The sequence below is a fragment of the Dreissena polymorpha genome, chromosome 11, assembly GCF_020536995.1.
Source record: "Dreissena polymorpha isolate Duluth1 chromosome 11, UMN_Dpol_1.0, whole genome shotgun sequence".
Taxonomy (NCBI): Eukaryota; Metazoa; Mollusca; class Bivalvia; order Myida; family Dreissenidae; genus Dreissena; species Dreissena polymorpha.
This window is the reverse complement of record NC_068365.1, coordinates 802406-816957: the sequence shown is the minus strand read 5'-3', so window position 1 is coordinate 816957 and position 14552 is coordinate 802406. Positions and strand designations below refer to the sequence as shown.

At 40.5% G+C, this 14552-nt stretch overlaps 1 protein-coding gene across 1 annotated transcript in view; it reads right to left on the bottom strand.

The window, feature by feature from the left end:
• Window positions 1-14552, bottom strand: part of LOC127851180 (peroxidasin homolog) — a 48131-nt gene that overhangs the window by 23389 nt on the left and 10190 nt on the right. Inside the window, exons 7-14 of the mRNA XM_052384806.1 lie at window positions 13764-13913; window positions 13316-13582; window positions 12972-13088; window positions 12251-12412; window positions 11128-11397; window positions 10111-10374; window positions 9010-9243; window positions 6779-7897 (exon numbers count right to left, since the gene is read on the bottom strand). Coding sequence (XP_052240766.1) covers window positions 6779-7897; window positions 9010-9243; window positions 10111-10374; window positions 11128-11397; window positions 12251-12412; window positions 12972-13088; window positions 13316-13582; window positions 13764-13913 — 2583 coding nt within the window. The remainder of the gene's footprint in view (window positions 1-6778; window positions 7898-9009; window positions 9244-10110; window positions 10375-11127; window positions 11398-12250; window positions 12413-12971; window positions 13089-13315; window positions 13583-13763; window positions 13914-14552) is intronic.

Below are 14552 nucleotides of genomic sequence, written 5' to 3'. Positions count from 1 at the left end.
GTTTCTTCTTAACGAAAATCAAGTTAAGGCGGAAAGTGTCGCCCCTGAGTAGCCTGTGCGGACTGCACAGGCTTATCTGTGATGACACTTTACGCACTTGTAATAAACCCCGTATTTCCAGAGCGAGGCAAAATAAAATGCAATTTATAAACAATACTGATGACATTTCGGTAAACAAAAAGGGACTTTGAAAACTGTTTATTGTGTCGTGAAAACTGTCTCGTTAGGTCGAGAGGATAACAAAAAGTTTCGTCTGGATCAGACATAAGAACTTACCATAACTTAATAATGTTTTGACATAATCGATTTCATTTATATAAATACTAGTTGAAATGATAGTTAATCCCATGCACATTTCATAACTTATTTACTACAACTACTCATTTTCTCTCACCCAGGGACCACTTTTGAAAATAATAAAAATACATATTTAAAAGACATTTTTATAAAAAACAAGAAAAACTGTTCAATAAAAACTTAAATACATATTTTGTTTATAAAATGGATTTTAACCTTCAAAATGCCTCTTCATCTCGAACACTAACAGAGTAATCAACTTAGGTAGGAATCTCGCATCAAGACATTGCGTGCCGCACAAGAACCGAACTTATTGCTGCCATTATTGCACGGTCTTTGCTCTTTGTTACTTTATCCCATAGATGATTTATATTGGGCTTTGTTTCCTCAAATACATCAAAGATATGCTTCAACCAATGCCCAATGTACACCTTAATACACAAAAGGTATCTCTAGATCCGAACTAGAAATGCATTCTAACAGAGCGGCATACGGGGTGTATAAGAATGTCAGATACGGGTTCAAGTTATTAAGTGAAACATATAAATTAAGGTTCGATTAAAAAACATTACTGTTCCTCTTGAAACACTGAATGTTATTTGACGCTTACATTTTTCTTCATTTTTTTCATAGCGTGCTCCATGTCATCTACAAGCGTCTCCATTTCACGCATGCGCAGTTTCATTTCCTGCATCTGAGTGTCCACCTCATGTTTGCTGTACACGCTCGACCGGAAGTCGCCCAGTGACGTCACTGTCTTGTTTTCACTTTCCGGTTTGTCACTCTGATACGAGAATCTGGTGGAGTCACGGCGTCGCCGGAAGTGATTCGTAATTGACCGGAAATCCCCTGCTTTTCCACAATCTAAAATTACCATAGGATCATTCATATGTCTGAATGTTTAAACGTTTGTTAAAGTATCAGTTGTTTGTTGGTTACTTAACAATGATTTAATGAAATTGCATAGTGCTTTCCATTTGAAATGTATACCGCAAGTAAATATGGTCAATAAAAAAGAAATTAAATGATATATTCAATATAAGATCCAAGATGTTGAATATATATTAAACAAAGTCAGGAAATCTTTCATAAACACGCGGTATAGAACACACAAAAAAACAGTCTAATTTACCTCATTTCATCGTAAGTCAAATCAAGCCATAGACAGTAAACTGACTTTATATCAAGTGTAGATCAAATATACAACATCGCACTTAACGAAGTGTTTTATTTAAAAAATTAAACAGGATTTGTTGTTTTTCATAAATCAATTGGGGAAAGGCCTTGCGTAAAAGACAAAGAAACCCATTTCAAAGGTCGCCATGGCGTAGTGTAAATGATGTCCGTCTAGCATTCTTTAGATACTCTCCGTACACACAAAGTACTGGTTCAAATCACAAAATGGACTCGAGAGCGTTTTAATAATATGAAATGGAGCTTAAATAAATAAGTTTAAACTACAGCCGTTTACCCATGCAGCAGTCGCTCCACATCTTGAGATCGATCTGCGGTATATTCCGGCACGGCAGGTACTCATCACGCGACTTCACCATAGTAAATACGTCACGCTGAACATGCGTGACGTCATCCCCGCTGTCACAGATCACACGCGCCAGCGAAAACTGCTTGAGTTGGACAAGCTGGTCAGGGCTAAACACCATTGTGTTCTCATACCAGAATCTGGAGATTACATGAAAAAATCACGTACTATTAATTTGATGTTTTTTATCTTGTTTTCTTTATGCAGCGAAGATTTAGTATTAATACAAAAGTACATATTAATATCTTTTAATATTATAAAAATGAAGTGTGCCTTTATAATACGTGTATGAGTCATTTGGTAAAACTAGTACTGAAAATGATATATGTATAATAACTTTGATAATAGAAGTACTGTTTAAACATATGAGCCACGTTCTTGGAAATCAGGTCTTAATTCCTGTTTGTAAAGTGTCGTCCTAGATAAGCCTGTGCAGACCGCTCATGCTAATCAGGGACGACCCTTTCCACATATACTTGATTTCCGTTTAGAAAACACGTCCTAACATTTAAAAATATATAAACGCGGAAAGTGTCGTCCATGATTAGCTCTCTTGGAGTGAACAAGCTCATCTGGCACGACGCTTAACGCACATCCATTAAACCGAGTTTTTCCAAAACGCCGTTCAATCATTTATTTCGGTAAATGAATAGTTATGGATCCGTAGTCTGCGAAATAAAGATGGCGGGTTTCTACACTACTTTGTTCAGAAAGTTCCTCTCATCCGCATTAATCGCAACTCTATACACCGACATGTCAAGCTAATTCGTCTCTGTTGCTCAGTTGGTAGGATTGTATCCCTGGTACTCCCCGAGTGACTGAACGTCTGTATATCATAACGTGCCACAATTGGCACACAGTACGCTCACAGACCCACCTATCTCCGTCCCTGAGGCGCCGAAACTGGTCGACGAGTATGTGTCTGAACGTTGGCCCCACTTTGGCCCCGGGCAGGGTTGTTTCGGCCATCCCACCAACAAACAGGTCGATATTCTCTGCAATTGATCAAGAAAAGTGTAACGCTAGCTGTGTGATAATGGGATTTAATGCATGTGCGCAAAGGGTCGTCCCAGATTATCATGCAAAGTTCGCATAGGCTTATCAAGGGCGACACTTTACGCCTAAACAGGATAATTGTTTAGAAAAGACTGCGCCGGCCAGTCTGGAATGTCTTTACGCACATTCGTTGAGCCGAGTTTAACCCCCTGTACGTCGATAATCCAAACTGAGTAGGATAATTCAAACTGAAGAAACAAATGGCGACAGAAATAAAGACTTCAGTCATTTATTTCTAAGAACACGTTTATTTATGTTTAGTTGTCACATGATAAACGTTTCTTTTTTATAAAATGTTATTTGCCGGATACAATGCGCTAATAAACCCATAACAATTAAAAACAATTACGTCAAAATAAAATGAATATGTTTGAAAATCTTGAAAAATTAAATGAAATTGTACAAAGGTTAAGGCCAAAAACAATTGTAATCGAAGGTTTTTAATGTTTTAATGCTTGGACTTAAATGTATTTACCTTTCATGTATGTATGTAAAGCAAATGTATTGGCGTAAATGCTCGAAAACGCAATATATTCGTATTTGTTTGGGACAAAAATATACAAATTGGATAATGACCTAACTAGTGTATAAATAATTCCAAACTAACATCAAGAAGTCGATGGATAATGACCAAACTGCCAGATGTCTTTATGTCAGTTTGGATTTATCCATAAAGTTTAATACCCGTCCTGCAAACACATGATTTTAACACAGACAAACACTAGGTGTTAAAAGGAAAATTTTAAAGGACATTCCTGATATAATATGGCATATCTCTGTTACAGTTTCGTTCGCTCTTTTGTCAATTAACGTGTAAATAATTCAACACATAGGTCGCATTTCATGTAACTTAGCATTTTTCGAAGACAAATTTATCGTTTTTTACTAGAAAACTATTAAAGCATTGCAAAATTCAAAACACCTGTGTGTGTCAGACATTCACTATCACATATGTAGAAAAATTACGTCATTGTAGTTACTAAATTAGCAGAAATGATAAAATAGTCATCTACCTTTCAGTTTCAGTTTCAGTTTCGGCCCACATTTTTTTCTTCAGTTTGAATTATCCAACTGAGTTTGGATTATCGACGTACAGGGGGGTGAGTTTTCCCAGAACGAGACTCGATTGATCAGATAAGAACGAACTTACTGTATAAAATAAAGAGTGTTGCCTGAGGACAAAATGGTTATCGTTGTAACATTAATAGAGGTAAAATGTTGGAACTCTGCTCGGGGCCTGTCTTGGTCTGGGCGGAAACATACCTCGCGGCAAGTTAAATCAATTGGTACTGATTTCTTTCTTTCCAAGCGTCTGACGTATAGTCCCAGTATTTCGATCGGGAATACAGTTGTCATAGAGTAAAATATGTCTGGCCCTTAAAGGCACCGTCAACCACAACGACGAAGAAAATAAAAAATGTAAAATACCGTATTTTCTTTTACAATTATTATTTTATGTTGATAAAAATGTCACGACTGGTATATTACATTACTTGAAAAAAAGTTGTTAAGTATTCAGTATATTCGGTAATAACTTTTACTGGCTACCGGTACCAGGTGACTATATTTTACAACTTGTATTTTCTGCGTCGTCGTGGTTGACGGTACCTTTAATATAGAGTATCACAACATAATAAGCACACGCTTGATTGTTTAATAGCGGCTCATTTCTATCAAACTTTACTTTAAAACCTAAAAATCTGAGAAACAATACATAGAACAAACAAAAAGCAAAACTGTCCCCAAAACGGCTGGTGTACTTTCGATTTACATCGCGAAATTGTATTTGCCCCGTTGCTACGGATGGCGTCCTTACGCGTGTTACGCGACCCTGGTCGCAGTGAGGCTCCTAGACGCCGTTGCTACGGTGACGCAAGAGGACGCAGTGAGGACGCCGAAAATGATCAAGACCGAGATCTCGGACCTCGTTGAAATGTTCAGTGAAGCGAGATCCGACGTTTTATGGCGTTATGTTAAACGTCAAATTCCTACGTTTATACACGTAGTCGTAGTAGGGACGTGGTAGGGTCGCTGTAAGGTCGCCATGGACGTCGTTTCATGATCAAACCCACAGAAAATGATCATTGACTGCAAGGCGACCGTACGACGACCTTATTGCGACATTAGTACGTCCTTTGTACGTCTATTGCGTCCTCAGAACGACTATGATCGCAATAAGAACGCAGTAAGAAAAGGACGCCGCTCAGACGCCAATGGTCGGCTTTGGTCGCCGTAAGGACGCGCAGAACGCCATAAACCAGGACACTGGTGTGACGCGAAAAAAAACATTATTTTTACCAAAAAGTCATTGGCGTCCTTACTAAGACAACCAGAAATTTCCAAAACACAGTCTTAGGTCGCCGTAAGGACGCCAGTTCGGTGTGACGGGGCTATAACAATTTTTACTGAATATACTGAGAATATGAACTTTTTTCAAGTAATGCAATTGACCAGTCGTTATATTTTAATCAATATAAACTAATAATTGTAAAAAATACGGTATTTTACAACTTGTATTTTCTGCGTCGTCGTGGTTGACGGCACCTTTAATATAGAGTATGGCAACATAATAAACACACGCTTGATTGTTTAATATCATTTCTATCAAATTTACTTTAAAACCTAAAATCTGAGAAACAATACATAGAACAAAAAAAGGAAATTTGTCCCAAATACGGCTTTGTAATTTAATCGATTAGGTTCAAATGGAACGTACCCACGTTGCCATATATGAACCTACGTTAATGGATGTTTACATGTCATCATTTTCTGTTCATTAAGTAACATTCACCGATCTAATTCTATTTAAATTTTCATGCTAGGTGAGTTTTGAACCCAGGATTATATATGTGAAGTTTAGTTTCAACCAGTTGCCTAACACTAAAGATTTTTCTTAAATAGTCCCAAAAGTGGCCGGAATTACGTACATGACAGTACTTGTTTTATGAAATAAATTTCTTCTTTAACATCAATAAAATAAAATAAACTTATTTTAATGTCTGAACGCCAAATAGATATGCGTGCCTTCGCTAAAAAACAAATCAATACCTTAATCGTGTTGCTTTAGATTATCTCCAATACAAAATCACGTGATGCATGTTATACTAAGTGTATGATAAATTTATGATTGCAAAATCAGTTTACAGCACAAAGCAGTTAGAAAGCAAAGTAAGGAGGATATTTCCAGCACAGACATTAACCCATTTATGCCTAGCGTCTAGAAAAAAGCCCTTGGCAAACAGCGTAGACCCGGATGAGACGCCGCATGATGCGGCGTCTCATCAGGGTCTTCGCTGTTTGCTTAAAGGAATTTCTGTAAGAAATATTCTAAATATAGAAATAAGTATACTAGACATCCCTAATTTAGGAAATAAATTGATCCAATTTGGAAGGATGTGAGGGTCCACTGGGCATAAATGGGTTAATACAGCAAAGTAAATAAGCCTCGCTCAAGGGACACATAGTTCTATGCATGTACGTGAAGTGTCATCCCAGATGAGCCTGTGCAGTCCATACAGGCTAATCAGGGACATCACATTCCGTTTAAAGAAAGTGTGTCCAGTTAAGGCGGAAAGTATCGCCCCAGATCAGGCAATGCGGACTGCACAGGCTAGTCTGGGACGACTCTGATCACGTGCATTACCCTCGATGTTCCCAGAGCGCGGCTTAACTCTTGCAGTGCTGGAATCGAATTTTGCAGACCTTTGCAAACAGTTTGGATCCAGATGAGACGCCACAGAACGTATCGTCCCATTAGGATCCAAACTGTTTGTTATTCTGATAGTATTCTTTGAAAAAATCGAAGAAACTGCTGATTTTAGAAATTCAGCAGACAACATTTTAGCAGACGAGAAATTTCCCAGCATGCAAAGGGTTTATGCATACCAATCTTATTGGCCAGTGCAAACAGCCTCTCTGTGAGCTCGCTGTTCATGATTTCACTGGGCATCTTCTTCTTGGCGCCCTGAGCGAATAACCCTCTGAGGACTGGGTCGACACCGCCTTCCTCCACCACGCGCCAAGGCGTGAAGAACGCATGATGTAGCGGCAGGTTTCCTTCCGGTACCTGCTGGAAGGAAGAGTTCAACCGGAACAGGATAGGTTGTATCAACGAATGACCGAAGCGCATTGCAGCAGTGGTGAACTCGTTCGTGACCGACGAGTCTACTGTAGGGTTGTATCCCTGGTACTCCCCTAGCATTTTCATACCTTCAGGTCCAATAATCCTTGGCAGCCATGCGGTGTATGTAATATGCTGCATCATGCCGCCGATAATTTTACGAGCCTCATGGTACAGCATGTTTCCGTCCCAGTGCGGGTTGATTTCACGCAACTCGTCTGCTATCCGGTTATGCTCGCGCATCCAAAGCGTGTGCATGACTGTAAGCGCCAGTTGCTCATTAACGCGCGAATCGCCGGCCAGGAAGCAAGGAATGTAGCGTTTACTGCTCTCAATCTGACAGTCAGTGGCACCTAGGATTCCGTGGAAGTCGTACGGAAGGAGCCTCTTGCCCTGCTGGGACAGCGATCCCACCAACAGGTGACCGTGTTCGTGGTTGAGGTCCCGCAAGCGCTCCGCCATGTTGTCGTCACTTCCGTACACCGTGCTGCCATCGATGTATGACGTCAGAGCGTTCAATTGCTGACGGTGGGAAAACGTCTTGAAGAATATGGAGGTTGTTCCGGTGTTACAGGTTGCGCTGCTGCGGTGGAATCCCAGACACGACTGACCTTGAACTCGCTGATCGCTAGCTGGGACGGGGATCGGGAAGCAGGGGTAGCTGTTAGTGCAGGTCTCGTTACAGCGGCGCCCGTCGTTGAAGACGTGCTGGCTGACGGACTGCGGGGTCAGACCGATGTCGTGGTCAACGAACTGACCCCACTGCATGACCATGTGCGTGTCGTGATCGTCGGTGGTGGTCAACTCGGTGGAAAGGATGACTGAGGACACGAGGCGGGGACTCGGCAGGTGAACGCCGTGGTAAAGACGACCTCGGGTCCAACCTACGTGGTGGAATGTAGAATATTAGCAACGTTGACGCTTAAATAATACGGTAATATCATTATTATTCGTTTAAAAATATGTTTCGTTGATTTCGTGTATCGACCGATCCACGAATTTAACATCGGAATTCATAGGAAAATGATCGACGCAACTTCATCAGGAATCCGCGAATTCACGTGTCCACGAAAAAGTCTTTAAAACACAGGAAATTTCATACCGAATGTAAATGATTTTTCAATATGTGTACAATTATAGCGATTTTTTTATGTCAATTAATGAATTAATTGCATTTTCCAATATCAATATGACACTTAATCCGTTTATATAGACGTATTACACAATTTTTGTCGTGTTTTCAACTTTTTACCAATTTAAGCTGACGTAGCAATACCAACGCAACAATAAGCTGACAATGTAAAATATCGTTGACATCTTAATTGCACTTGTTATAGCAAGGTCATGTTCAACAAAGTATGTTCTGGCAAGCGTATGTAAAAACAGTTGGGCTAGAGTTAGGGTGACTCTTGTGTTGCTGTTTGTCTTTGCAATATACTGTCATATAAATATCAATAAGCGATCAGACAAAGAAAAACTGTTTTAAGGAAACACTTTATTTCATTGACTGTGATCACATCCAAGACCATTTGAAATTCTAAATATAACCACCCATCCTTGAGCGAAATGAATCCATTCTCGTATTCTGTGGGTAGCAGCCTTAAATAATATTCAACATAACCCCCTACCCTATGGCGAGTTGAACTCACTCTCGTAATCCGGGGGTAGAAGCCTTAAAAAATACTTAAATACGACCCCCTTCCCTTGGACGAGCTGCATCCAATCTCGTATTATTGGGTAGCACTTCTTGAGAGCGGAGTTCTATTATAAACACCTACCTTTAGGCGAGTTGAACCCATTCTCTTATTCGATGGTAAAATCCTTACACAATATTTTATATAACCACTAACCTTTGGGTGAGTTGAAACCATTCTGGTATTCCGGGGGTAGCAGCCTTAAAATATATTCAACATAACCCCTAACCTTTGGGTGAGTTGAACCCATTCTCTTATTCAAGGGGTAAAATCCTTACACAATATTTCATACAACCCCTTACCTTTGGGTGAGTTGAAGCCATTCTCGTATTCCGGGGGTAGCAGCCTCTGCAGCGCGGAGTTGGACGAGCCCCAGCTCGGAGACTGCAGGTTGTTGCACGTGCCGTCCAGGGTGCGGTACTTCTTGTGGAAGCACATGTTCGTGCAGCGCTGGGGGAACGTGCGCCGGAAGCAGCCAGACATGTTGGCAATAAGCGCCAGGTGGGCGGGGGAGACAATCTCTTGGTAAGACAACTCTGTAAGGGTCATCGAGAAAAGAGTACTTGAAACGTGGCTTATTGCATGTGCGTAAAGTGTTATCCCAGATAAACATGTGTGATGAATAAAAGACGACGATGATGATTTGGGGATTTGGAAATTTGGAAATAATAATAACAATTATTCAATGGTTTTTAGGAAGGCATTTCTTATAAATATTTATACTTAAAATTATATAGTATACTTTTACAAAATACTTTCCAGCAGAAACTTTACTAAATAATCGTCGCTTTAACTACACAAAAAGAATTAACGATCCCGAGCGAAGTAGACAACTAAAACTGTTCTCAATAAAAAAAAAACATAAACAATTCAACATAATACGAATTTCTTTGGTATAAGGTTAATGCCGCTTAAGAGAAATGTATTCCCAGTCGAGTTTAATAATAAGGTAGTGTTGTTTTCCGCCTTGACTTGATTTTCGTTTAAAAGAGATTTCGTTTAACGAAACATTCCATTAAAGAGAAAAGTGTCGTCCACGGGACCGTTTCAATAAACATCGTAGTACACATTTACGATACGATACACTTTTCGAAGGTACATACTTGCTTAAGTCCATATCATGTGATTATAAAATTTCAGTACTTAATTAATTACATTGGCATCTCAAGCGCCGTATATATTTGACGAGCATGGCGAGCTAGTTCGTCTACTTATTAAGATTACAAAATTCTCTCGTAAGTTAACATTGTCGTACGATTTTTTATGAAACGGCCCCCAGGATGCGGACTGCTAGGGATAATCTGGGACTATATTTTACGCATATGCATTTTACCCCGTTTTCCCAAAGCGAATAATTGGCAGGTAAGAAAGGTGAACCACATGATAAATAAAGGGACTCATACCATGTCCGGTGAGGTTGTACTGATGACCCTCGGCAACGTGTTTGTATATCAATTCCAGCGTCTCCTCAAATATCTCTTCTGCGCGCGCAAGCTCCAGTGATTCCGCGGAGGGATATCGGAACAAAGTCATTAGGTCCTGGACGTTGTGCGTCCGTCCGCGCTGGAATAGTTCGCTCCTGGTGATATTTATGGCGGCGTTTACACGTTCCGTCGCCGTCTGTATTGCGTTGTTGACAAACTGGTCTCCAGGCCTGACCACGGCGGCTGCAATAGTAAATGGTAAATACATGGGTTTATAGTTTTATTATGATACAAGACTCATCTTCAATCGACTTTGACATTTACTGGGATATCAGTCGTCCGTTTTCATTACCGTGCGCTTATGCACTGTCTTTTGCGAAAAGAATTGAAATTGTAAATCCTTCCTACATATAAACACACATATCTATACTACAGAAATAAATTTATAACAATAGAAGATTGTTTTAAGACTATAAGACTGTTATTGAAGGTTGACCTTACAGAATGCGTTGACTTTTATTTCCTTTGCGCGAAATAGTATAAGACTTCGTCTCTGATCATTTAACCCTTTGCATGCTGGGAAATTTGTCGTCTGCTAAAATGTCGTCTGCTGAATTTTTAAAATTAGCATTTTCTTCGATTTTTTTCAAAGAATATTATCAGAATAGCAAACAATTTGGATCCTGATGAGACGTCACGTTCTGTGGCGTCTCATCTGGATCCAAACTGTTTGCAAAGGCCTTCAAAATTCCCGCACTGAAAGAGTAAGGTCGCGTTAGATATGTCCGCCCAGGAAACTCAGGGACGACACTTTCCGCTTTTATGGAATATTTAAAGAATAATCTAAAAATGGCGAAAAGTGTCGTCTCTGCTTAGTCTGAGCAGACCGCATATGCTAATATGGGACGACATTTTACGCACATACATTTAGCCCAGTTTTCCAGGAACGCAGCTCAATTTGTTGCACAATGTCTCCTCTAAGATGGTATAACTTACTTGTCACTCGCAGGCGGATTGCATGTCGTGCGAAACCCAGAGTGTTCTCGGCAAAACACTCGTACAGCCCCTCGTCACTCTGAATGGCGCGCCGGATCGTCAGCTGAATCCCCTCGGAGTGGTACTTCCGGCCGTTACGCAATGTGACCCCATCTTTAATCCACCGGAAATTTGGCGCCGGCTGTCCGTCCGCCGCGCAGTCAACTTGAACGTCGGTTCCCTCCTCCACTTCGATCTCGTCCACCCTCCGTTGGTTGAATGTCGGCGCCGCTGAAATGGCGAATACATGAGACTTCCGTTTAACAGACGCGCTGGATGACAGATAATGATGTTATTGTGAACTATAGTAATTGTAAACCCAAAACCATATATTTGTCGCATGCGTAAAATGCCATAAGCCTCGTTCTATGGAAACTAGGCTTAATGAATTTGCGTTAAGTTTCGTGCCAAATCAGCATGTGCAGTCCGCACGGGTTATTCAGGGATGAGTTGGTACCACCAATACTAGAATTTCGTTTTCAATACATTTCCTTTAAACGAAAAATTTTATAAGAGTGAAAGTGTCGACCCTTATGTGCATTTTCCGACTACAAAGCCAAATCAAAGTTGACACGGTAAGCACATGCATTACTCGTTTTTCAGAACGAGGTTCCATTTGACGCAGGTATCATATGCCATAATCTAGTAACTCGAAAATCGGTTGACTGATTGATTGGTTATGCGAGTGAAAACGTGAGTGATGTACTAAGTGAGTTAGACCTTTTCGTTGACATATTCATGCATTAGATTTTGTTGTTTTACTTATTTACTTAGTAACGTATAGACTTATTTATTGTTTAAGTTTACTTATCGATGTATTCGCTACCATGGTAAATTGTAAAATCATTCATAATATAATTGCGACAATAATTTTCGTTTTTTTCGTGGGTAGATCGATCCCGGATTAGCCTGTGCATTAGATCCACAAATTTTCACAAACACGTCGGAAAATAAACGACGCAAATTCCTTTATTTCCAAAATCAAAAATTCACGAATTTACGAAAACACATTATTTAATAAACAACGACATTTCATGAGCGAGAATATAAATGATTTTACAGATTCTCCACCACGCCCACTCACTCTGCGAGGAGACCTGGAGCTCCGCCTGTGCCTCCATCCGGCCGGCGGCGCTCTCCGCCCGACACGCGTACACGTCCCTGTCCGCCGCCTCCACCCGCGATATCCGCAGAGTGCGACCGGAGTCCAGGATCGTGAAGCGGCCATTGTTAGGGATAGGGTCGTCTGTAAGACATTGAGGATAACGTTAGATAAAAGACACAGTCAATATGAACATGTCCTTCATTTTGAAGTAAAATAATGACAAACATTAGTGACACAAATTTCTGTTTGATCACTCTGCAGGACAGCTTCTATATTTAGAGATTCTTAATATTCAAAAAGCAGTGTGATAACCAAGAATAACACGAATCCACGAAGCTCTGTATTGTCACTTATAATTGCGCCTGCATTTTCAGTTAATAAATTTCAGAACTTCCACAAATATTTGTGATGAAAAAGCACACAATTAAAAGCGGTCCTACTTTTCTGCGAACTATTAGTAATTGTCAACGACACAGATTGAAATGTCACGACACAGATGGTAATATCCATAACACATATTGTATTGTAAAATACTAAGATTCTAATGCCAACTACACATATTTTGATGATAACAACACAGCCTTTAATGAGAATGACACAGCTTTGAAGGCATTTAAAACGCTCAAATCATAACAAACGTAAAGTCATTAACAACATTTTAAAATGGCGGTATAACAGAACGGCAGGCCACGTTACGTACTGTTCTTGTACCAGGAGATGAGCGGAGTGGGTTCTCCCATGGCGTCACACTGGAACACCGCCGTGCCGTCCTCGCCCGTCACAACGTCCACCGGCCGCAGCACGAAGGAGGGCGGGACTGAAATGCGAACATGAGTTGTACATGTTAAACATTGGACTTATTTTGATTACACACCACCAGCGCATAACAAAATACTAGACAAAGATGTTCATTATGGTAATATAGTAAACATCAAACTGTATGTAATTTAGTTATCAAAACTACACACAAAATCGTGCCCATCACAATATTATGTTAACTAAAAAACGCCCTTATGATTATATATCCGCGCGCGCGCGCCACACCTTGCACATGGAGCCCCGCGGTAGCGGTGACGACACCCAGGCTGTTCTCGGCCCGACACCGGTACTCCCCGCGGTCTTCGTCGCTCACCGACACAATGTGCAGACCGCCCCCGACCAGGCTCACACGTGACGTCACGCGCACCTGCCGTCCATTCAGCGTCCACGTGATTTCTGGTTGAGGAAAACCGGAAGCGGAACAGGGCAGATCCACGTTGTCGCCTTGAGCGGCATGGATGTCCGACGGCCGGGTCAGGAATGTGGGTGCCACTGAAATTTTACTGGAAGGTCAATGTCCCCTTTCGGTCGCATTTGCAGAAAATAATACAAATAATCGATTTTATGGAATGGACTGCACAGGCTAATCTGGGAAGACACTCTACGCACATGCATTAAGCCCCGTTTCGCCATAGCGATTCTCAAATTTTATATTTTTATTTGGAAGCAATACCGTGAGGCGCTACTTGTCTCTGTCTTTCTTCGTGACGACGTGTCTGGGAATCTGGACGGTTAGCCACTTCCGGCTGCTGCTGGTTACTGGATACCCTGTTGGCCGGACTGTCGCGGTCGCGGTTGTCATCCGTGGTGATCCGGGGCACTTCTTCGGGATAAATAAAAAAATCATTGTTGTATTGCAGGTGTCATATACACGAAGAAACTTATGTATTCTTACCTTATCCCAAAATATGGGAATGACATACGCTGTATTGTTTCATATAATACTAAGCAGTTGCAACCTTCTTAACTGTAATAAACAACCGAATATAATTAAAATATACGCAATAATTAGGAAAAAACATGTATCAAATGGATTCGTTATATGGAAAACAATTGTATTTTTTTAATTAGGCATTTGTACGCAAAAAAAAATCAAATGCAGGAAACATTTACCTAAATTCACTTTCATAAATGTCGGATTAAGGGCGTCTACTTTTTATCATGCGATACAAGTATTTACATAAAATAATAGAATATGCCCAGTTTGTGATTCTGAATTCAAAACTATTTCATAAGCGTATTCAAACACATGAAACTTAATTTGTTGTAAGAATGAATGTTTGGTAAAACTTGACATTTTTGTTGCACTTAAAAACCATGCATCCAAATACCTTGTAGCCACATTCATGGTACCAACAATGGAGACAATTCCATAAAAACGGAAAGTTTCGTCCCTGGTAAGCCTAAGCGGACTACACTGGCTAGTCTGGGATGACACTTTACGCACATACATTAAGCCAAG